Here is a 22,640-nt window from a genome sequence, read left to right as displayed (position 1 = left end):
AATAGATTCTATGTGCCATATATAATATAAAATAGACAAATAAAGGAGTGGGTTGTTGCATGAGCAGCATAAGAAAACTATAACAAACTGAAGGAGAATAAATAAACAAACTTTTGCGCGCAAATTATTAAACTAAATAGCAGAAAACTTAAGAAATATTACGCGCGCTCACAGAAAAGTGCTAAAAGGAAAAATCAACATGATGATAATGCGATGTTTTGTCTATTTTTGGAAAAAAATCTAGAAAAATAGCGCGCAAATGCTACATGTTGAGTTTGCCTTATAAGAAAACTTGATTGTTGCAACGAAATGTTGCAATAAGAAAAGAAAATATAGATAAAATAAAGTTATACAGACAGACTGAGACAAGCTTTGAACAACAGCTTTGTTGTTGGTTGTATGCTGCAGCCCTTTTTTAAAAGAAACCTTTTTTGCTGTTGTTGTTGTTGTTGTTGGTACTGATTGAACTTTTTATGGAGTTCAAGAACATGTTGAGTTGTTGTAGTTTTTGGTATTTTAACTGCTGCTTGTGTTGAATGTATAAAACTCAGAGTTTGCAACGAAAATTTTACACTCTACTCTTTAAATGAGTGCGAGTCTTTCAAAAAATGGGGTATCCTTAAAGGAACTTCTTTAAAATCTTTATATAAGATTCAAATCTTCAAAATTTCTTTGGAATTTTCCAGATCTTGATTATATATTTTAGTACTGTTCCTAGTTTAAGATGTGTTTCCATTGTCCCAAGTATAGACTATAGAATAGACTATAGACTAGACTATAGACTAGACTATAGACTAGACTACAGACTAGACTATAGACTAGACTATAGACTAGACTATAGACTAGACTATAGACTAGACAATAGACTAGACTATAGACTAGACTATAGACTAGACTATAGACTAGACTATAGACTAGACTATTGACTAGACTATAGACTAGACTATAGACTAGACTATAGACTAGACTATAGACTAGACTATAGACTAGACTATAGACTAGACTATAGACTAGACTATAGACTAGACTATAGACTAGACTATAGACTAGACTATAGACTAGACTATAGACTAGACTATAGACTAGACTATAGACTAGACTATAGACTAGACTATAGACTAGACTATAGACTAGACTATAGACTAGACTATAGACTAGACTATAGACTAGACTATAGACTTAGACTAGATAGACTAGACTATAGACTAGACTATAGACTAGACTATAGACTAGACTATAGACTAGACTATAGACTAGACTATAGACTAGACTATAGACTAGACTATAGACTAGACTATAGACTAGACTATAGACTAGACTATAGACTAGACTATAGACTAGACTATAGACTAGACTATAGACTAGACTATAGACTAGACTATAGACTAGACTATAGACTAGACTATAGACTAGACTATAGACTAGACTATAGACTAGACTATAGACTAGACTATAGACTAGACTATAGACTAGACTATAGACTAGACTATAGACTAGACTATAGACTAGACTATAGACTAGACTATAGACTAGACTATAGACTAGACTATAGACTAGACTATAGACTAGACTATAGACTAGACTATAGACTAGACTATAGACTAGACTATAGACTAGACTATAGACTAGACTATAGACTAGACTATAGACTAGACTATAGACTAGACTATAGACTAGACTATAGACTAGACTATAGACTAGACTATAGACTAGACTATAGACTAGACTATAGACTAGACTATAGACTAGACTATAGACTAGACTATAGACTAGACTATAGACTAGACTATAGACTAGACTATAGACTAGACTATAGACTAGACTATAGACTAGACTATAGACTAGACTATAGACTAGACTATAGACTAGACTATAGACTAGACTATAGACTAGACTATAGACTAGACTATAGACTAGACTATAGACTAGACTATAGACTAGACTATAGACTAGACTATAGACTAGACTATAGACTAGACTATAGACTAGACTATAGACTAGACTATAGACTAGACTATAGACTAGACTATAGACTAGACTATAGACTAGACTATAGACTAGACTATAGACTAGACTATAGACTAGACTATAGACTAGACTATAGACTAGACTATAGACTAGACTATAGACTAGACTATAGACTAGACTATAGACTAGACTATAGAGACTAGACTATAGACCTAGACTATAGACTAGCTATAGATCGACATATAGCGAACTATAGACTAGACTATAGTTTTCTCCGATTTTCAAGTAAAACCTCTTCACAACAAACTTTTCTGAACTTTTTCTTATTTATGCAACTTTTGTTTTTTTATCTCTTTTGCATTATATTTGTTGTTTACTTCTCCACTAAAGAAGATGATGCGTCCATGAAAACAAAACCCGAAACGTAAACATAAAATTCTAAGAAATAGGGTATTGTACAATCACAACGTAAAACAAACGTAGTAAACACAACATGCCAACAACCACTCTCCTCACCATAACATCCAGCCCCCAGCCAGCCAGACAACATGAAGTTTTCAGATATCGAAGTATAAAAATGTTTAAAAAGCATTAAACTTGAGATTTAACAAAAACAAAAATAAAACGAAACTGGTTTTATTCTTAAGTTTATGACAATCCAAGTGATGGTTTTATGCTGGAGTTTATAATGGGGCTTCAAAGCTCAAGAAAGAGGGTTTCAGCTTTAGTTAAGTTTGCTCTAATGGCAGAGATTTTCTTTATGTTTGCTGCTGCTGCTGATGCCAATTTTATGCGCAGCTTCTTTTTTCTGTTGATGATTTGCTGTTTTATGCGCTTAAAGCGCGCCAAGCACACGTGCGTCATTTGTTATCTTCAGAGGTAGACCAACAAAATCAAACAAAAAAAAAAAAAAACTGAAAAAAGGATTGGGATGCTGAGGCATCATATGGAGATTTCTTGTGGTTTTGGTTTGAGTTTTTTTTTTTGGTTGTATAGTTTTTTAACAAGGGTTTAACAATATATATTAAGTTTCAGGTAACCAAAAATTTAATGTTTTTCATTTTTGGCCTTTTATTCTGTTCGATACAATTTAAAATACAACGGACTTTTAAAAGATATTATATAACTTTGATACTTACAGAACGACTGGTTTTTCTATAGAAAATCTTACTATCGTTAAAGATCGGATGGATTTTCTAAAGAAAATCTTACGATCGCTAAAGATCGGAGGGATTTTCTATAGAAAATCTTACGACCACTAAAGATCTGTTCAATTTTCTATAGAAAATCTTACAATCGCTAAAGATTGGAGGGATTTTCTATAGAAAATCTTACGATCGCTAAAGATCGTTGGATTTTTTATTCAAAATCTTACGATCGCTTAAGATCGGTTCGATTTTCTATATAAAATCTTACGATCGCTAAAGATCGGAGGGATTTGCTATGGAAAATCTTTCGATCGCTAAAGATCGGAGGGATTTTCTATAGAAAATCTTACGATCGCTAAAGATGGATTTGATTTTCTATATAAAATCTTACGATCGCTAAAGATCGGTTTGATTTTCTATAGAAATCTTACGATCGCTAAAGATCAGTTCGATTTTCTATAGAAGATCTTACGATCGCTAAAGATCGGAGGGATTTTCTATAGAAAATCTTACGATCGTTAAAGATCGGAGAGATTTTCTATAGAAAATCTTACGATCGTTAAAGATCGGAGGGATTTTCTATAGAAAATCTTACGATCGTTAAAGATCGGAGGGATTTTCTATAGAAAATCTTACGATCGTTAAAGATCGGAGGGATTTTCTATAGAAAATCTTACGATCGTTAAAGATCGGAGGGATTTTCTATAGAAAATCTTACGATCGTTAAAGATCGGAGGGATTTTCTATAGAAAATCTTACGATCGTTAAAGATCGGATGGATTTTCTATAGAAAATCTTACGATCGTTAAAGATCGGAGGGATTTTCTATAGAAAATCTTACGATCGTTAAAGATCGGAGGGATTTTCTATAGAAAATCTTACGATCGTTAAAGATCGGAGGGATTTTCTATAGAAAATCTTACGATCGTTAAAGATCGGAGGGATTTTCTATAGAAAATCTTTCGATCGCTAAAGATCGGAGGGATTTTCTATAGAAAATCTTTCGATCGCTAAAGATCGGAGGGATTTTCTATAGAAAATCTTTCGATCGCTAAAGATCGGAGGGATTTTCTATAGAAAATCTTTCGATCGCTAAAGATCGGAGGGATTTTCTATAGAAAATCTTTCGATCGCTAAAGATCGGAGGGATTTTCTATAGAAAATCTTTCGATCGCTAAAGATCGGAGGGATTTTCTATAGAAAATCTTTCGATCGCTAAAGATCGGAGGGATTTTCTATAGAAAATCTTTCGATCGCTAAAGATCGGAGGGATTTTCTATAGAAAATCTTTCGATCGCTAAAGATCGGAGGGATTTTCTATAGAAAATCTTTCGATCGCTAAAGATCGGAGGGATTTTCTATAGAAAATCTTTCGATCGCTAAAGATCGGAGGGATTTTCTATAGAAAATAATTCGATCGCTAAAGATCGGAGGGATTTTCTATAGAAAATCTGTCTTCGATCGCTAAAGATCGGAGGGATTTTCTATAGAAAATCTGTCTTCGATCGCTAAAGATCGGAGGGATTTTCTATAGAAAATCTGTCTTCGATCGCTAAAGATCGGAGGGATTTTCTATAGAAAATCTGTCTTCGATCGCTAAAGATCGGAGGGATTTTCTATAGAAAATCTGTCTTCGATCGCTAAAGATCGGAGGGATTTTCTATAAAAAATCTTTCGATTGCTAAAGATCGGAGGGATTTTCTATAGAGAATCTTTCGATCGCTAAAGATCGGAGGGATTTTCTATAGAAAATCTTTCGATCGCTAAAGATCGGAGGGATTTTTTATAGAAAATCTTTCGATCGCTATAGATCGGATGGATTTTCTATAGAAAATCGTTCGATCTCTAAAGATCGTTGGATTTTCTATAGAAAATCTTGCGATCTCTAAAGATCGTTGGATTTTCTATAGAAAATCTTTCGATCTCTAAAGATCGTTGGTATATATAGTTGGATTTTTTCATAGAAAATCTTACGATCGCTATAGATCGATGGATTTTGAATAGAAAATTTTTCTTTGGTTTGCAGTCAAAGATCTATTCAAACTGAAATTTTCGGAACAATTTAGAATTTATTCATAGACAACATTTTGTTTCATAAAAGGTTTATAAAACAAAATTACAAAATTTGTACTATCCGTTTATAAACTAAAAATTTGCTTATGTATAGGACCCTGAAACATTAATGTGATTATGTCAACAAATGATGGTGGTAATGAAACAGCAGGGAATCTTTATAGCGAAAAAAAACTAGTGATTAAAAATAGAGCTTAAAAAATATTGACTTTGTAATTAGTTAAATCAACATACAGCAAAAAAAAAGCTGGCAATAACGTAGACAAAATAGCCCTGACATTTTGTTACTCAAATGAAATCAACATGAAAAAAACAGCAGTTTAATAGCATTTTAAAGTAATAAAAGCACAAAAAGATAGTTAAAATCTTCAAACTCTATGAAGCATTAAAAAGCAACAAAAAAACTTAAATAACTTTCCTTTAAAAATTTTGCTATATTTTTATGTTTAACAAACTAGATTGTTTAATTGAAATCGTGTGTTGTTGCTCTATAACGAACCAGTTTTAATTTTGATCTCGTATGTCTGTCATGTCTTAGCATTTCATGTCTGCAACAGCAGCAGCAGTAAAATATCTACAATCAATACTATGTAATTACTTAATAATAGTTATTAAAATAAAAACAATTTGCAACAAAGAATAGAACAGTTTGTTTGGCGTTGCATATACAACATAACACTAGTCACGTCTAAGAGACGTAATTATTTAGGAATTTTCTCAAAAACAGTTTTAGCATTAACTGCCATTAACATGACAACTGTTATGCAAAATAATAATATTTAAATAATAGAAAATGATTTTTTTTATTGTTTATGATTTTCCTTGGGATTTACATGTGAGATTTTTAACATTAATTGCTGATGCGTAGGTGTTGAATTAATAAAAATTTAAATATGTTATTTTAATTCTTGAATTTTAACAATTTATAGGAGTGATGAGAATAATTTTCTGCCAATAGTAGCAACAAATCATATTTTACATTTGTTTAAATATCAAAAGTGTTTGTGTCTTAAGTCTTTTGATTTGCCACAAAGATTTTTATCACCTCGCAATGGGAGGGAGAGTCAAACGAATTAGACTCTTAAGATAAATATTTAAAAGGAACTTTGATATAGACAAATCGAAAGATTTACTATAGAAAACCCATCGATTAGAGTGATTTTCTATACAAAAGCCATCCGATCTAGAGCGATCGTAGGATTTTTTTTATAGAAAATCAAGAGCAATCGTAAGATTTTCTATAGAAAATCCATCCGATCTTGAGAAGATCGTAAGATTTTCTATAGAAAATTCATCGATCTAGAGCGATCGTAAGAATTTATATAGAAAATCCATCCGATCTAAAGCGATCGTAAGATTTTCTATAGAAAATCCATCCAATCTAGTGCGATCGTGAGATTTTCTATAGAAATTCTCACGATCTATAGAAAATATATCCGATCTGTAACGATCGTATGATTTTCTATAGAAAATACTTCCGATCTAAAGCGATCGTAAGATTTTCTATAGAAAATACTTCCGATCTAGAGTGATCGTAAGATTTTCTATAGAAAATCCATCCGATCTAGAGCAATCGTAAGATTTTCTATAGAAAATCCATCCGATCTAGAGCGATCGTAAGATTTTCTATAGAAAATCCATCCGATCTGTAACGATCGTAAGATTTTCTATAGAAAATCCATCCGATCTGTAACGATCGTAAGATTTTCTATAGAAAATCCATCCGATCTAGAGCGATCGTAAGATTTTCTATAGAAAATCCATCCGATCTAGAGCGATCGTAAGATTTTCTATAGAAAATCCATCCGATCTGTAACGATCGTAAGATTTTCTATAGAAAATCCATCCGATCTGTAACGATCGTAAGATTTTCTATAGAAAATCCATCCGATCTGTAACGATCGTAAGATTTTCTATAGAAAATCCATCCGATCTGTAACGATCGTAAGATTTTCTATAGAAAATCCATCCGATCTGTAACGATCGTAAGATTTTCTATAGAAAATCCATCCGAACTGTAATGATCGTAAGATTTTCTATAGAAAATCCATTCGATCTGTAATGATCGTAAGATTTTCTATAGAAAATCCATCCGATCTGTAACGATTGTAAGATTTTCTGTAGAAAATCCGTCCAATCTATAACGATCGTAAGATTTCCTATAGAAAATCCATCCGATCTAGAGCGATCGCAAGGATTTCTATAGAAAATCCATCCGATCTAAAGCGATCATAAGATTTTCCATAGAAAATCCTACCGATCTAGAGCGATCGTAAGATTTTCTTTAGAAAATCAATCCGATCTACAGAAGATCTAGAGCGATCGTACAATTTTTCTATAGAAAATCCATCGATCGGTGGTTTTTTATATTTTGGCGTTTTTTAACTTGTTTTTTGTTGTTGTTGAGTTTTGCTTAAAGAAAATAATGGAAAATTCGCTGTATCATATAAATCAGCTCAATAACAGACAGAAGAACAAATTGAGGCCTACAGCAACAACAAAAAATGCTAAAGAAAAAACACAAAAACAAGTAAAAGCAATTCTGGACAGAAAAAAACTACAAAGAAATATAAAAACAAGCTAAAGATGCAAGAAAAACAAGATGCTGTTAAGAATACAAAAAAAGAACCGAAACATTATATCAAAACAATAAATCAACCAAGCAAAAGAAATACAAGAAAAACAGCCAAGAAAAAGAACAAAAAAAAAAACACAACAATCAAAATCCAATCAGAAAAACAACTGCAGTAGAGGAGGAAAAATAAGACAAAACAACTAGAAATAAAACTCATCTTTAAAACTGATAGTTTGTCATTAGACAGCTAGAGATACACAGACACACATACAAATGCTTTTAGTGCTGGGTTAACATCGAGTCAGTAAGTAAACCAAGTATGGGAGCAAATAGAAGAAGAAAAAACTGCAGCTTAAAGCAAAAAACTATCTTTTTAATGCTTTTTCAACAACTTATACAAAAAAAGTACGTTTTTTTTATTTTCTAGCTTTTCTTTAGCAACCACAGCTTTATCCGTAAAGTTTAGTTTTAGTAATAGTTCTCCTGCTGGAGTATATGTATAATGCTTGAAACCCCTGTGTGCAAAAAGCAATAATAGAGAACCTATACTCTTGCTAAGTCTCCATAGACCTCGGGTATCTCCACCAAGTTCTATTTAAAATCAAACTTGTTTGATGCAAAAACTCCAACTTTTTCCATTCCTCATTTATGTAGCTACAGCTACATATATATAAATGTTGTCTGTCTTACCCAGAAATAACCTATACCACTATTTTGTTAAGATGGTGGCCATTTTGTTTTTGGGGTTTTTTAAATCTGTGTTTACTTGATACTTATGTATGCATGTCTGTCTATATCTACATGATTGTGTTTAACTTTATGCTTTTAAGAAAAAAAGAGTTGGGTTTGGTAGTTGTTTGTGTCTAAAGAGTTTTCGAGATTTTGGTTTATTATTGTTTTTGTATTTTATTTATTTTTCTTCTACATATGATGGTTATAAGTGATCTTGGTTTAGTACGGGCCATACTATGAAAAAGAAATCGAGATTTTGTTATTAATATAGACAGACAGTGGTCGTTGATATCGACTGGTTTAAAGCCATTAGTACGAATATGAATAAAATTATTGAGAAATGATAATCATCAATATAAAATTTGAATATTTGGGGTTTAAAATTAAAACTATTTTAATTTAAAGCAAATAGACAACGAATTGAATTTCACATGCTATTTAAAAACAAAATTAGATTAAAATTTATTAGCTCCTCTTGAAATCATAACAAATTAAGCCGATTAATAGATACCAAACCTATTTTTTACATAAATACAACTTTTTTTAAATTTATCTTGAAATAAAATATGAATTTTTCTTCAATAATTTTCCCTAAGAAACCCTATTTCTAAAAGAATATTTTCTTTTCGCATTACTTTTTTACTTTTAGCAAAGTTTGTCTTTTTTTATTTGAAAATAACGTATTTTATTCCACCAATATTACTGTATATTTTTCGTGTTTTCTTATTTTGCTGATTTTTTAAAAAATATCCCAAATATACATACAAAATTTCACTCTTAAAAGAGTTAAAATTATAAAATAATATTTAGTTTTAAACAAAAGTCTCTTGTTAACCAAATATCACAAACAAACAAAAGACTTAAGCAGCAAGCGCAAAGCAATAATAATAATAAAACTAAAGCATACCTTGAGGCTTACTAATAAACATCAGTAAACGTGTGGCCACTATGGTGATCTCAGAACTTTAGGAGTTTGCTAAATGTGCAATGAACATCGATCAAGCTGAGACAGACAGAATGATTTTCTATAGAAAATTCATCTGAAAATCCATCAGTCTGAGAAAGACCGACATAGACAATCTTTCTGAAAAGCTTTTATTGAATTTTATCGCCAGAGAAGTTTTCAATCGATAGTTTGCCCTTTCTATTGAAATTTTTACTGTAGGGAAGCATTCAATTAAAATTTTTTCTCTAGAGAAGTTTTTAGTTTCTTTACTATAGACAAACTTTCAATTTACTTTTTTATTGTAGAGAAGCTTTCGCTTATTTTTTTTTTCTCTAGAGAAGTTTTTTTGTTGATTTTTTATTGAAGAGGAGCTTTTAATTAGAAATTTTCTCTAAAAGAGCTTCTATTGAATTATTTTGCTTTAGAAAGACTTTCTCTAAAAAAACTTTTTCTATAGAACAGCTTTCTTTTCTATAGAAAAGCTTTCTAATGAAACTTTTTCTATAAAGAAAGCTTTTTTTTTAAATTTTTTCTATAGAAAAGCTTTCTAGTAAAACTTTTTCAATAGAGAAGCTTTCCAATGAAACTTTTTCTATAGAAAAGCATTCTATGAAACTTTATCTATAGAAAAACTTCGATAGAAAAACATTTTCGATAGAAAAGCTTTTTAATGAAACTTTTCTAAGGAAACTTTTTACTAAAGAAAAGCTTTTTAATGAAACATTTCTAAGGAAACTTTTTACTAAAGAAAAACTTTTTAATGAAACTTTTCTAAGGAAACTTTTTACTAAAGAAAAGCTTTTTAATGAAATTTTTTTTTAGGGAAAAGCTTTTTAATACTTTCTTCTATGAAAAGCTTTCTAATTAAACTTTTTTTTAGCAAAGCTTTATAATTAAACTTTTTTCTACAGAAAAGCTTTTTTTCTAAAGAAAAGCTTTCTAATGAAACTTTTTTCTAAAGAAAAGCTTTTTAATTAAACTTTTTTTAAGGAAAAGCTTTTAAATGACACTTTCTAAAGAAACTTTTTCTATAAAAAGACTTTCTAATTAAACTTTTTCTATAGAAAAATTTACAATGAAACTTTTTCTATAGAAAAGCTTTTTATTAAAACTTTTCTAATGAAACTTTATAAATATATAGAAAATGTTTATAATGAAACTTTATAAGTATATAGAAAATGTTTATAATGAAACTTATCTAATGAAATAAGAAGCTTTTTAATGAAACGTTTTTTTTTATAGAAAAGCTTACAAATAAAACTTTTTCTAGAAATAAGCTTTCTGTAGAAATATTTTTTATATAATTTTCTTTGAATTTTTGAAGAGAAATTTTTATTTATTTCTTTTTCTTTAAGAAAATCTATTATAAAATTTCTAAAGTCTTTAATTGCAACTTTCTCTATAGAAAAGCTTTCAACTGAAACTTTTTCTTATTTAACTTTTTTATGCATTTTTTCTATAGGAAAGCTTTCTAATGAGAATTTGTTTATAAAATAGCTTTTTAATGAATCATTTTCTATGAAAAAGCTTTCTATTGAGATCTTTCTAATGAAATATTTTATATAGCAAATGTTGAAGTATTAAAACTTTGTATATAAAAGCTTTAATTTAAGAGCTTTTCATTGAAACTTTTTAAAGGAACTTTATCTATAGGAAATCATTTCTAATCTTTTCTATATGAAAGCTTTATAATTATTTTTTTTCTATAGAAAAGCTTTCTATTGAGAATTTTTCTATGTAAATGCTTTCTAATGAAATATTTTATATAGAAAATGTTGAAGTATTGAAATTTTTTTTATTGAAATTTTTTTCAATATAAAAGTTGTCAATTTTGAACTTTTCTATAGAAAATTGGTCGATTGTTAACCTTTCTATGGAAAAGTTTTTCAAATGTAATCTTTTGTATACGAATGTTGTCGATTGTGAACTTTTCTATGGAAAAGTTTGTCGGGTTGATTGTTATCTTTTCCTATAGAATATTTGTCGCTTGTGAGCTGTTTTTATGGGAAATTTGTCGATTGTGAACTTTTCCATAAAAAAGTTTTATTTTTTATGGAAAAAATAAAACACAAAGTTTTCGTTTGTGAACTTTTAAGATAACTTTTCTATAGAAAAGTTCTTCTGTGAACTTTTCTATAAAAACGTTTTCTTCTGTGAACTTTTCTGTAATAAAGATTTCTTCTGTGAACTTTTCTATAGAAAAGTTTTCTTCTGGGAACTTTTCTATAGAAAAGTTTTCTTCTGGGAACTTTTCTATACAAAAGTTTTCTTTTGTGAGCTTTTCTAGAGAGAAGTTTTCTTTTGTGAACTTTTCTAGAGAAAAGTTTTTGTCTTTGAACTTTTCCATAAAAAAGTTTTTGTCTATGAACTTTTCTATTAAAAAGTTTTCGTCTGTAAACTTTTCTATAGAAAAGTTATTTTTTGTGAACTTTTATGTAAAAAAGCTTATGTGTAAAACGTGTGTGTAATGACTTTCGGATTCATTACTTTAAATATGGCATCTTTACTTTGTATTACAGTTAATTTGGATATGCCAACACCTAAAAATAGGCTTTAGTTTCATTGGTAGTTCTTTTAGGTTGAATTTGTTAAAACTATTAAGAGATTTTCTTGTAATAACATACGCTCTTTGGTTGTTAACGTATACTCTTTAAAACCACGACAACAGGTTACATAAAAAATTTCCCAAACAATTGCTAAACAAGGTTTTGGTGTTTTGTAGCATGCTTACAAAAACAAGAGAATATCATAACAAAAACAAAACAAAATACCCCTTTTTATTGAGGTAAGGGAAATTTTACCTGTTGTTTAAACAGAGTAAAATAGTGTTTAACATACTCTTAAGTTAAACAGACGTATAGTGGCGCAATATAATTTCGTATTCCGAAATAGTAAATTTTTCTTAACAACAACAATAACAAGCAGTGATTTTGGAGTGTATTTGTTTTTACTTGTAATTGAAAAAATTTAGCTTAGAAATTGATTTATATGCAAAAAACAAAAATGTGTTTGATAACAAGAATTAGAAATTCTTCAGTTAATGTAAAACTTAAAGCATTTTTAAAGAAATTAACAACAACTAACACAACTGAGTGCCAACAATTATTAACAAAAAAATTGTAAAAAAGTGTTAAAAGAGACGTGAGCGAAGAAATTTTTAAGAAAATTTTTAGCAGACAAATTTAAACAGAAATATTTTAAAACTTAAAAATGTATAAACTTTTGACATTTCAAAGTCAAAGAGTTTAAAAACTAACAAATTTATGAGGATTTTTTTTAAAGTATAAAAAGTAACAAAATTTAAAAGAAGAAAGAAGTGATAAAATAATTTGTTATATAAAAATTTGCACCTTTTTTGGGATGTTATGTTTAAAAAAAGCCCTTAAAGTTATACAAAAAACAGGTGCATTTTTTGATATATTGATATAAATTATAAAGAAAAAAACGAAGAAGTTCTGTTTAAAACAGCACATGTGTTTGAAGTCTTTTAAAACATAAAATTTATGGTTAGCGAAAATAAACGCTTGGTGAATATTATCAAAATAAAAAAAGAATAAACCCCTTTTTTAAGAAACAACAAAACCATTAAGCTTTTATATATAAATTAGGGATGTTTTTGTGCCAAAAAAAAAAAACATCTTTTTTTCATTGAAACAAGTGTGCAAAAAACCCCTTAAAGCCATGTGACTAGTGAAGCATAAAACTAAAAGTTATTTAAATAAAACAAAAAAATAATAAAAATAATAATTTCTTAACAAAACGAAAGTGTTAAAATCAACAAACAACCACCCACACCACTTCGTTCAAATAAATATCATATCATAATACAATGGATACCGTAGCCATAAAAACCGCTCCACCCCATGCACCCCTTTCTTCTACAGTGCAGCAAAAGCACACAAAACTTAACAACTCTACAACAGCCAGTAATAGTTCTACTGCCACTGCTAACAACAACAACAACAACTCAACTGATTGTTTGAAATATTCCAAATCTGGTATTGGTGCATTTTTTCAAACTTGCAAGGTAAGATAACAAAGATTATTTTGCTAACACTTGGCTTATAAAGCTTTTTTTGCTACATAGATGTTTTATATGATAATTTATGTGCATGTGTTTTTTTCTCTATGCTAAGGAATTTTTCTAGTAACACTTGTATACATATGCCATATATTGTTTTTGTATTAGGAATTTAAATTTATATTGATTTGAAATTTAATTATGTTTAATTGAATTTAAAATTATTATTATTATTGTTGCAAAAAAGTTCAGCTGCAGCTGAGATTACAAGGTTTAGTAGAAGTTTAAAAAAAAAAAACTTAAGTTAAGTTATTTAATATAGGAATTATCTTAATAGTGATTCACATTTTTTCTAAATAAAACGTTATACACAACTCTTTATTATATAACGTAAACTTTAGCAAAACTTTTTTTATGAGAAAACTTTCTAACGATCATTTCTTAAGGCTAAAGCTTTTAACTAAAACATTTTATCAAACAAGTTGTTTATACAAAAGTTTTTCTGCAGAAAAAGCTTACTACGGAAAATTTTCTTAAGAAAAAGTTGTTTACAGCAAGCTTTTCTTTGCAAAAATCTTCTTAAAGAATTTTTTTTACAGAAAAAGCTTTATACTGAAACATATCTTAAGAAAAAGTTTATATACAGAAACTTTATTAGAGAAACAAGTTGTTTATACAAAAGTTTTTCTACAGAAAAAGCTTTCTACGGAAAAATTTCTTAAGAAAAAGTTGTATACAGCAAGCTTTTCTTTGTAAAAATCTTCTTAAAGAAATTTGTTTTACAGAAAAAGCTTTATACTGAAACATATCTTAAGAAAAAGTTCATATACAGAAACTTTATTAGAGGAAAAGCTTTCTTCGAAAACTTTTCTATTGTAAAATTTTCTAAAAAATAAATTCTTTGAAAAAGCTTTTCACGGAAGCTTTTACAAAAATGTTCCCATAAAAAGTTATCTTTCAAAATTTTTTTTAAAGATATCTACAGAAACTTTTCTTTGCAAAAAGCTTTCTAAAAAAGTTTAGCGAAATAAACTTTTTCACGGAAGCTTTTTTTAAAAAGCTTTTTAGAAAATTTTTTTTTAGAAAAAGCTTTCTAGATAAAACAAGCTTTCTATGGAAACTTTTCTTTAGAAAAGCTTTCTAAAGAAGTTTTTTTTTCAGAAAAAGCTTTCTACAAATCTTTTTTGGCGAAAGCTTTCCTATAGAAAACTTAATAAAAAAGTTGCTTTATAAAAGTTTTTCCAAAGAAATGTTCAACGGGAAGCTTTTCTATAGAAAAGTTTGAATACTTTTCTATAGAAAAGTTTGTATACTTTTCTATAGAAAAGTTTGAATACTTTTCTATAGAAAAGTTTGTCGATTGAAATCTTTTCTATAGAAAAGTTTGTCGATTGAAATCTTTTCTATAGAAAAGTTTGTCGATTGAAAGCTTTTCTATAGAGAAGTTTGTCGATTGAAAGCTTTTTTATAGAAAAGTTTATCGATTGAAAGCTTTTTTATAGAAAAGTTTATCGATTGAAAGATTTTTTATAGAAAAGTTTGTCGATTGAAAGCTTTTTTATAGAAAAGTTTATCGATTGAAACCTTTTATATAGAAAAGTTTGTTGATTAAAAGCTTTTTTATAGAAAAGTTCGTCGATTGAAAGCTTTTCTATAGAAAAATGGGTCGATTGAACGTTTTTCTATAGAAGAGTTATTCGATTGAAAGCTTTTCTAAAGAAAAGCTTGTCGCTTGAAAGCTTTTATATGGAAAAGTTTGTCGATTGAAAGTTTTTCCACAGAGAAGTTTGTCGATTGTAAGCTTTTCTATAGAAACGTTTTTCTACAGAGAAGTTTGTCAATTGAAAGCTTTTCTATTTGTTAAGTGGAGCATTTCTATCGAAGAATTGTCTATTAAAAACTTTCCATTAAAAACGCTTTCGAACTGAAAAGTTAGTGAATTAAAAGCGTTTGTTGATTGGAAGCTTTTCTATATACAAATTTGCCCTTGTCAATTTAATTTCGAATTATAAAATACATCAGTATTTAATTGTGCACGTTTTAGTTGAGCAATTAAGTTTTTTTATAGATTTTCTACTATCATTCATCAACTTTTGACAATTCTTCCAAAGACTAATAAAAGCAAACGAAAATTAATTGATTGTTTAACATATAAAAAGTGTCACTTTCTATGAATTATAAGCTTAAATATTAAAGTTAAACAAACCTACATTTTTTTGAATAACAAACAAAACAAAAGACTTAAGACACAAACACGAACCGTAAGAAACATAATTATTAAAAAAAGACAAATTTTTTAAAACTAATTTTCTAAAGAATATTTAAATAAAAAAATAAATAAAAACAAAAAGCTAGACGTTCTTGATGTTTATAACAACTACTGTGTTTTTCCCTTTCTCCCAATTATTTCCACTATTTTGGGTGTTTGTTTATTACTTTTTTTTTGGAAAACCATAACAAAACATTAATTTTAATAGTTTCTAGATATTAAAATCAAAATATTAATAATAAGAAAAATACATAAAAAAATATTTAATTGTTTACCGGTAACTTAACTACCAGTTTATATGTAGAAAAGAACCTAAACAAAAACAACCCTAAAAAGAAAGTATAAATGCAAATCAACAAGAGACCTTTCAGCTAACAGACATCAAACCTATTTAAATAAACCACAATACTGACAATAACAATGAAATCAAAAGCAAAAAAAAAAAAACAAAACTTCTACTTAGATTCAAAATTAGTTTTTCATGTTTTTACCTTAAAGTTGGTGTACAACAACTCAAACCTCTTTAAAAAAGTAACTGAAGTAAATTGAAGTTGAAATAAAAAAATAAAAACAAATGGGTTCTTTCTATATGCAACTTAGCATAACAACAAGTGTCAACCCACGGTTTAAATGAAATGTTTGTTTGTCTATCTGTTTGACAAGACATTGAAACAATGGCGGGAGATGGTTGATACTACATGTTGAGTTCTATAACAGAATTTTAAGTGTATGAAAAAATACATTAAAAACAAAAACAACAACTTAAACATTAAGTAAAGGGAAACATAAATAACAACTATTGAGGAACAGGGAGAGAAGAGTCGTTTTTAGACTGTCTAAACGAATTTTAAAAGTACACTACTTTTTTTTTATATAAAGGTTTGTTTAGTAAAAGCTTTTATATAGTAAATTTTATCTACTGAAGACTTTTATACACAAATGGTTGTTAACTGAAAGCATTTCTATAGAAAAGTTTATTAACAGAAAGATTTTCTATATAAAAGTTTGTCGATTGAAAGCTTTTCTATCGAATATTTGAAAGACTAAAAAGATTTGTACAGAAAATTTTGTCTACTGACCAGAAGAGCTTGAGAGTTTTCAGCTCAAAGCTTTTTTATAGAATGGGTTTTAACTGAAAGAAAAGTTTGTTTGTCGAATGAAAGCTTTCCTATTTAAAATATCGTCTGCTCAAAGCTCTTCTTTAGAAAAGTTGTTTTATTAAAACGTATTTTTTTTTTTAGAAAATTTGTCCAAAGAAAACTTTCTATAGAAAAGTATATCGATTGAAAGTTTTTGTATAGAAAATTATGGTAATTGAAAGCTTTTGTATAGAAAAGTGTGTTGATTGAAAGATTTTCTATAGAAAAGTTATTGATTAAAAGCTTCTTTATAGAAAAGTTCGTTGATTGAAAGCTTTTCTATAGAAAAGTTATTGATTGAAAGTTTTTCTATAGAAAAGTTATTGATTGAAAGTTTTTCTATAAAAAAGATTGTTGATTAAAAGCTTTTCTATAGGAAAGATTGTTGATTAAAAGCTTTTCTTTAAAAAAGTTTTTTGATTGAAAGCTTTTCTTTCAATAATTTGTTAAATGAAAGCATTTGCATAAAAAAGTTTGTTGATTAAAAGCTTTTCTGCAAAAAAATTTGTAGACTTAAAACTTTTATGTAAAAAATGTTTGTTAATTAAAAGCTTTTGATAGAAAAGTTTGTTGATTGAAAGCTTTTCTGTATAATATTTTGTTGATTAAAATTTTTATTTAAAAAATGTTAATCGAAAGCATTTCTATAGAAAAGTTTGATAATTGAAAGCTTTTCTATAGAAAAGATGTTAATTGAAAGCTTTTCTTGTAGAAAATATTGTTAATTAAAAGCTTTTTCATGGAAAATTTGTTGACTTAAAGCTTTTCTATAAAAAGTGTGTTAGTTAAGTTTTTTAAAACTTTTCTATAAAATATTTTGTTGACAGAAAGTTTTTCTATAGAAAGTTTGGTAATTGAAAGCTTTTCTATAGAAATGTTTCTTGTTAAAAACCTTTCTTTGACTAAGAGCTTTCCTATAGAAAAGTTATTCCATTGAAAGTTTTTCTAAGTAAAAGTTTCTTATAAAAAAGCTTTTTTACAGAAAAGTTAGACTTTTGAAAATTAAACAAAAACTTATAAAACCTTAAATAACTACTATAGAGTGACCCTCCACTTCAAAATTTAACTGACTGTCAGCCAAAAGTTTAGTTAGTTGACAAAACCACCAAAAAATTATGATTTTGTCTAGATAATAATTTATGAACTTTATTGTTGTTGTTGTTGTTGTTTTATACATTATATATTTTACCACTAAGAAGGGTTTCTAAACACTCGTCATCTTGAAAATATATTCATTACATTAGATTTTGTTTGTGTTAGTTTATTTTTAAGTATGCAGCACGTGAAGTTTAATTTGGTTGTTTTTTTTTTTTTATTTTGTTTTCAAAAAGTTAAGAACTTTAACAACAAACAACAACAATAAATTAAACATGTCTTTAGTATTGAAAAACAGTTGCCATTATGCTTTAAACAACATTTAAACACACACAAAATTCAAACAGAAAAGTTTTATTTTAGTTAATTTCATTATTAGAACACGTACGTTTAGAATGACAAACAGACAGTCAGTCGGACGGATGGACGGACAGAGTGCTTAAAATAAAATTGAAGAAATATAAAAAAAATCATAGTTATGTTGCCAGGTTTCTTTTGCTGTCAATTGCTTCATGTTTATTGTTGGTAGCACAACTAAAACATGTTTAAATTAAAAATTTGCGGCTTACTGCCGCTGATTTTAATGAAGATTGAAAGAAGAGGGGTTCAAAAGCAGCAGTAGTGTGTGCGAAATATTCTAAGAATGATAATGTTTCTATTAAACAAGTACTTAGGGTTTCTACTTGGTTACTAGTAACACTTTGATTTAGGGCAGTGATGGGCATAGAGAGAACATAACTTATTTATAAAGAAAAACCAAGGCGTGACCAATCTTTGTTGAAAGCTCAAAGACAACCTATGTTAACTTTTGTTTAGTTTGCTTTCGGCCCTATTGCCTCTAGCAGCTGACCTCCGATTTTAAGTGTGTGTTTTTGTGTGTTAAATGTTGTATGATTGTTTTTTGCGATAATTTGTTTAAAAGAGGGTCAGAAATTTGCTTAAGTTTTAATTTAATATGGTTCTATTTTTAATTGGTTATAGTATGTGGTAAATGGTAATTGACATTTGAGATTAAATCATAATGATGAAATTTTTATGAAATTATAAAGAAATTATATTAAAATAATTAATTTGAAACAGACATCAACAAAAAATGCTGGTAGTTACAAATAATTTTAAGATTTTAATTGAAGATAAATAAATAACTTTAATAGAACATAAGTAATGTCCCACTGTGCAACCTAATAATGGTTAAAATACATTTTTGACTTTTTTGACACATTTTGAGCTTTTGTATTAAAATATTTTCTATTGAAAGCTTTTCTATATAAAAAGCTTTCAGTTTAAAGCTTTTCTGTAAAATAAGACTGACAGATTTTCTATTAAAAGTTTTCGTTTGAAAGCTTTTCTATAAAAAGGTTATCGATTGAAAGCTTTCTATAAAAAGGCTTTCGATTTAAAACTTTTAAATCGTTTTTTCGCTTTTCGTTTAAAAGATTTTTTATAAAAACGTTATATTTTCAATTGGTTATTAGCTTTTCTACAAGAAATATTTTGATCAAAGCTTGATTATTTGTCTATAGAAAAGTTTGTTCATTAAAAGCTTTTCTATAGAAGAGTTTGTTCATTAAAAGCTTTCCTATAGAAGAGTTTGTTGATTAAAAGCTTTTCTATAGAAAAGTTTGTTGATTGAAAGCTTTTCTATAGAAAAGTTTGTTTATTGAAAGCTTTTCTATAGAAAAGTTTGTTGATTGAAAGTTTTTCTATAGAAAAGTTTGTTGATTGAAAGCTTTTCAACAAGAAATGTTTTGATCAAAAGCTTTTCTGTAAAAAAGTGTTCTATTGAAAGCTTTTCTATGAAACGTTTTTCAATTGAAAACCTTTTTTTGCAAAAGTTATAGAAAAGTCAAGTTATCTATCGTTAACTTTTCTGTAGAAAAATCAAGTTATCGATAACTTTTCTATTGAAAAGTCAAATTATCGATAACTTTTCTATTGAAAAGTCAAATTATCGATAACTTTTCTATTGAAAAGTCAAATTATCGATAACTTTTCTATAGAAAATTATCGATATTTTTTGGAAATTCAAGTTATCCGAAACTTTTCTACAGAAAAGTCAAGTTGTCGATAACATTTCTATAGAAAAGTCAAGTTATCGATAACTTTTCTATAGAAAAGCCAAGTTTTGGGTAACTTTTCTATAGAAAAATCAAGTTATCGATAACTTTTCTATAAAAAAATCAAGTTATCAATAACTTTTCTATAAAAAAATCAAGAGTTATCGATTACTTTTTTTTATAGAAAAGTCAAGTTATCGATAACATTTCTATAGAAATGACAAGTTATCGATAACTTTTCTACATAAAAGTCACATTATCAATAACTATTCTATTTGGAAGCCATATAATCGATAACTTTTCTATAGAAAATACCAATTATCAAAAATGTCCATAGAAACGTCAAATAATCGGTTAATTCTCTATAGAAAAGTTAATTTATCGATAACTTTTTATAGAAAAAGCAAGTTATCGATTACTTTTCTATAAATTTGAATATTTTTCTATTAAAGTTGATGTCGCGATATTTTGTATTAGACATATTTTCTTAAAATCGATCCCTTTCCGATTTTACTTTATCTTAAAACAAATTTTTATTTTAAACTACCATCTGTTTCTTTATAAAAATCCCTTGAACTAACAAACCGAACCAACTGTCTTCAACAAACAGAATTTCCTTTTGTTCACACTTCCTATAAAATTCTAAAAAAAAAATAAAAAAAAAACAAATTCTTGTACATTGTCTGCTTCTGCTTAAAATATAAAACAAAAGCAATGAAAGAAGAAAAAAACATTTCTGTGGTTTCCTTTTGCCCAAAGTAGCCTGAAAATAATCAACCTTTAATGGCCAGTTATTGTTCAACATTTAATTTTTGAAAAATTTACTTAAACAAAAATTTACTCCAACTTAAAAGGTTTAACGACAGGTATTGATCACATTAAATTGCGTCACGCATAAATTTTGGGAACATACTAACAGACAGACGGACAAGTGAAAACATTGTATTGATAATGCATTCAAACGGGGGTTGAAACAGAAAATCTCATTAATTTTGTTAAAAATTTCTAAAGGTTTTTGTTTAAGATTTTTTCGTTTGTTACATTAAAGGTTCTTTTAAGGATTTCGAATTTGAAAATCAATAAGAAACGTGGGATTTTTTAAAAAAATTTGTTTAACACTGTGTCATAAAATAATATTAAGAAAATTTGTTAAGTTTTGTTACATTGTTCGATTGATAGTAAATCATAGAGTGAAATCTGTAGGAGGCAGGTGTTAGAGGAGTTTAAATATTACAAATTTATTGAAAATAAGTATGTTAGAAGAAGTTAAAAAAAAACAAAAGACTTAAGAAACAAACTCTTTGTAACGTAAGGGATCAAATAGTGACGAACCATTAAAAAAGTACCCGATTTTTTCTCGAAAATTTACTTCAAATTTCCCCTTCACAGAGATTGATTTCCTATAGAAAATATGCTCTGCAACGAGACTGATTTTCTATAGAAAATTTGCTCTGTTAAGAGACTGATTTTCTATAGAAAATTTGCTCTGTTAAGAGACTGATTTTCTATAGAAAATTTGCTCTGTTAAGAGACTGATTTTCTATAGAAAATTTGCTCTGTTAAGAGACTGATTTTCTATAGAAAATTTGCTCTGTTAAGAGACTGATTTTCTATAGAAAATTTGCTCTGTTAAGAGACTGATTTTCTATAGAAAATTTGCTCTGTTAAGAGACTGATTTTCTATAGAAAATTTGCTCTGTTAAGAGACTGATTTTCTATAGAAAATTTGCTCTGTTAAGAGACTGATTTTCTATAGAAAATTTGCTCTGTTAAGAGACTGATTTTCTATAGAAAATTTGCTCTGTTAAGAGACTGATTTTCTATAGAAAATTTGCTCTGTTAAGAGACTGATTTTCTATAGAAAATTTGCTCTGTTAAGAGACTGATTTTCTATAGAAAATTTGCTCTGTTAATTTTCTAATTATGTTAATATGATTAATTTTCTATTCTGAGTCTTAAAGTTTATATTCTTATGCAATTAATTCTCTGTAAAAATGATTGTCATGGCTCCTGGTAATTAATACAAAACGTGCCTAGAATCATATAAAAAAAGAACTGAAACACTAAATAAGATTTCATTTATAAAAACTATAAATAAATCCTATATCCGGTTTCTCTAGCAAAACCTTGTAATGAACATTAATGATGACAATTAATCCTATTGCAAGTCTTCTAATCAATATACAAGAATTATTTATTTGTTGACTAGAACAACTTCCTTTGGCGGTTAGAAATCAAAATGTTGAAAAACTAAGAAAAACAGCTCCACATGAATATGAATGTAAAACATAAAACGGAAATAAAAAGTCAAATTTCTTGAGTTTTACTATTGTGTTTATTCTCATGTTTTGTATTGTTTTCTTAAACACGTGCTTAAAAGTTTAAAAAGATTTTAAAAGAAAAACTGCCGGCTGCCTTTAAAGCCCACTAGTTTTTTTTTTTTTTTTTAAATAACAAATAAATTAATGAATTTCAAATCTTTTTGTTGTTAAATTTGCTTGAATGAAATGATGTTTTTTAAACAGATGCATTTTACGTGTTTTTGTAATATTGCACACCTACTTAACATTAGGTTTTATTACTTAATTATTTATTTTAATATTTTGTTTTATTATTT

The 22,640-nt window shown here is 27.8% G+C and overlaps 1 protein-coding gene across 2 annotated transcripts in view; it reads left to right on the top strand.

Moving 5' to 3' along the window:
• Positions 1-22,640, top strand: part of LOC119609575 — a 127,918-nt gene that overhangs the window by 33,516 nt on the left and 71,762 nt on the right. The window contains exon 1 of one of the 2 annotated variants that reach the window (XM_037964422.1): positions 12,288-13,469. The exons of the other annotated variant lie outside the window; for it this stretch is intronic. Coding sequence (XP_037820350.1) covers positions 13,272-13,469 — 198 coding nt within the window. The 5' untranslated portion in view covers positions 12,288-13,271. Of the gene's footprint in view, positions 1-12,287; positions 13,470-22,640 lie in introns of those variants that run through there. 2 annotated transcript variants of the gene reach the window in all.

Source organism: Lucilia sericata, unplaced genomic scaffold (genome assembly GCF_015586225.1).
Source record: "Lucilia sericata isolate MDLA Ls3-8-SP2 unplaced genomic scaffold, ASM1558622v1 Contig001008F_arrow, whole genome shotgun sequence".
Classification (NCBI taxonomy): domain Eukaryota; kingdom Metazoa; phylum Arthropoda; class Insecta; order Diptera; family Calliphoridae; genus Lucilia; species Lucilia sericata.
Note: the sequence above shows the minus strand (reverse complement) of the source record. Positions and strands in the feature narration are given on the sequence as shown.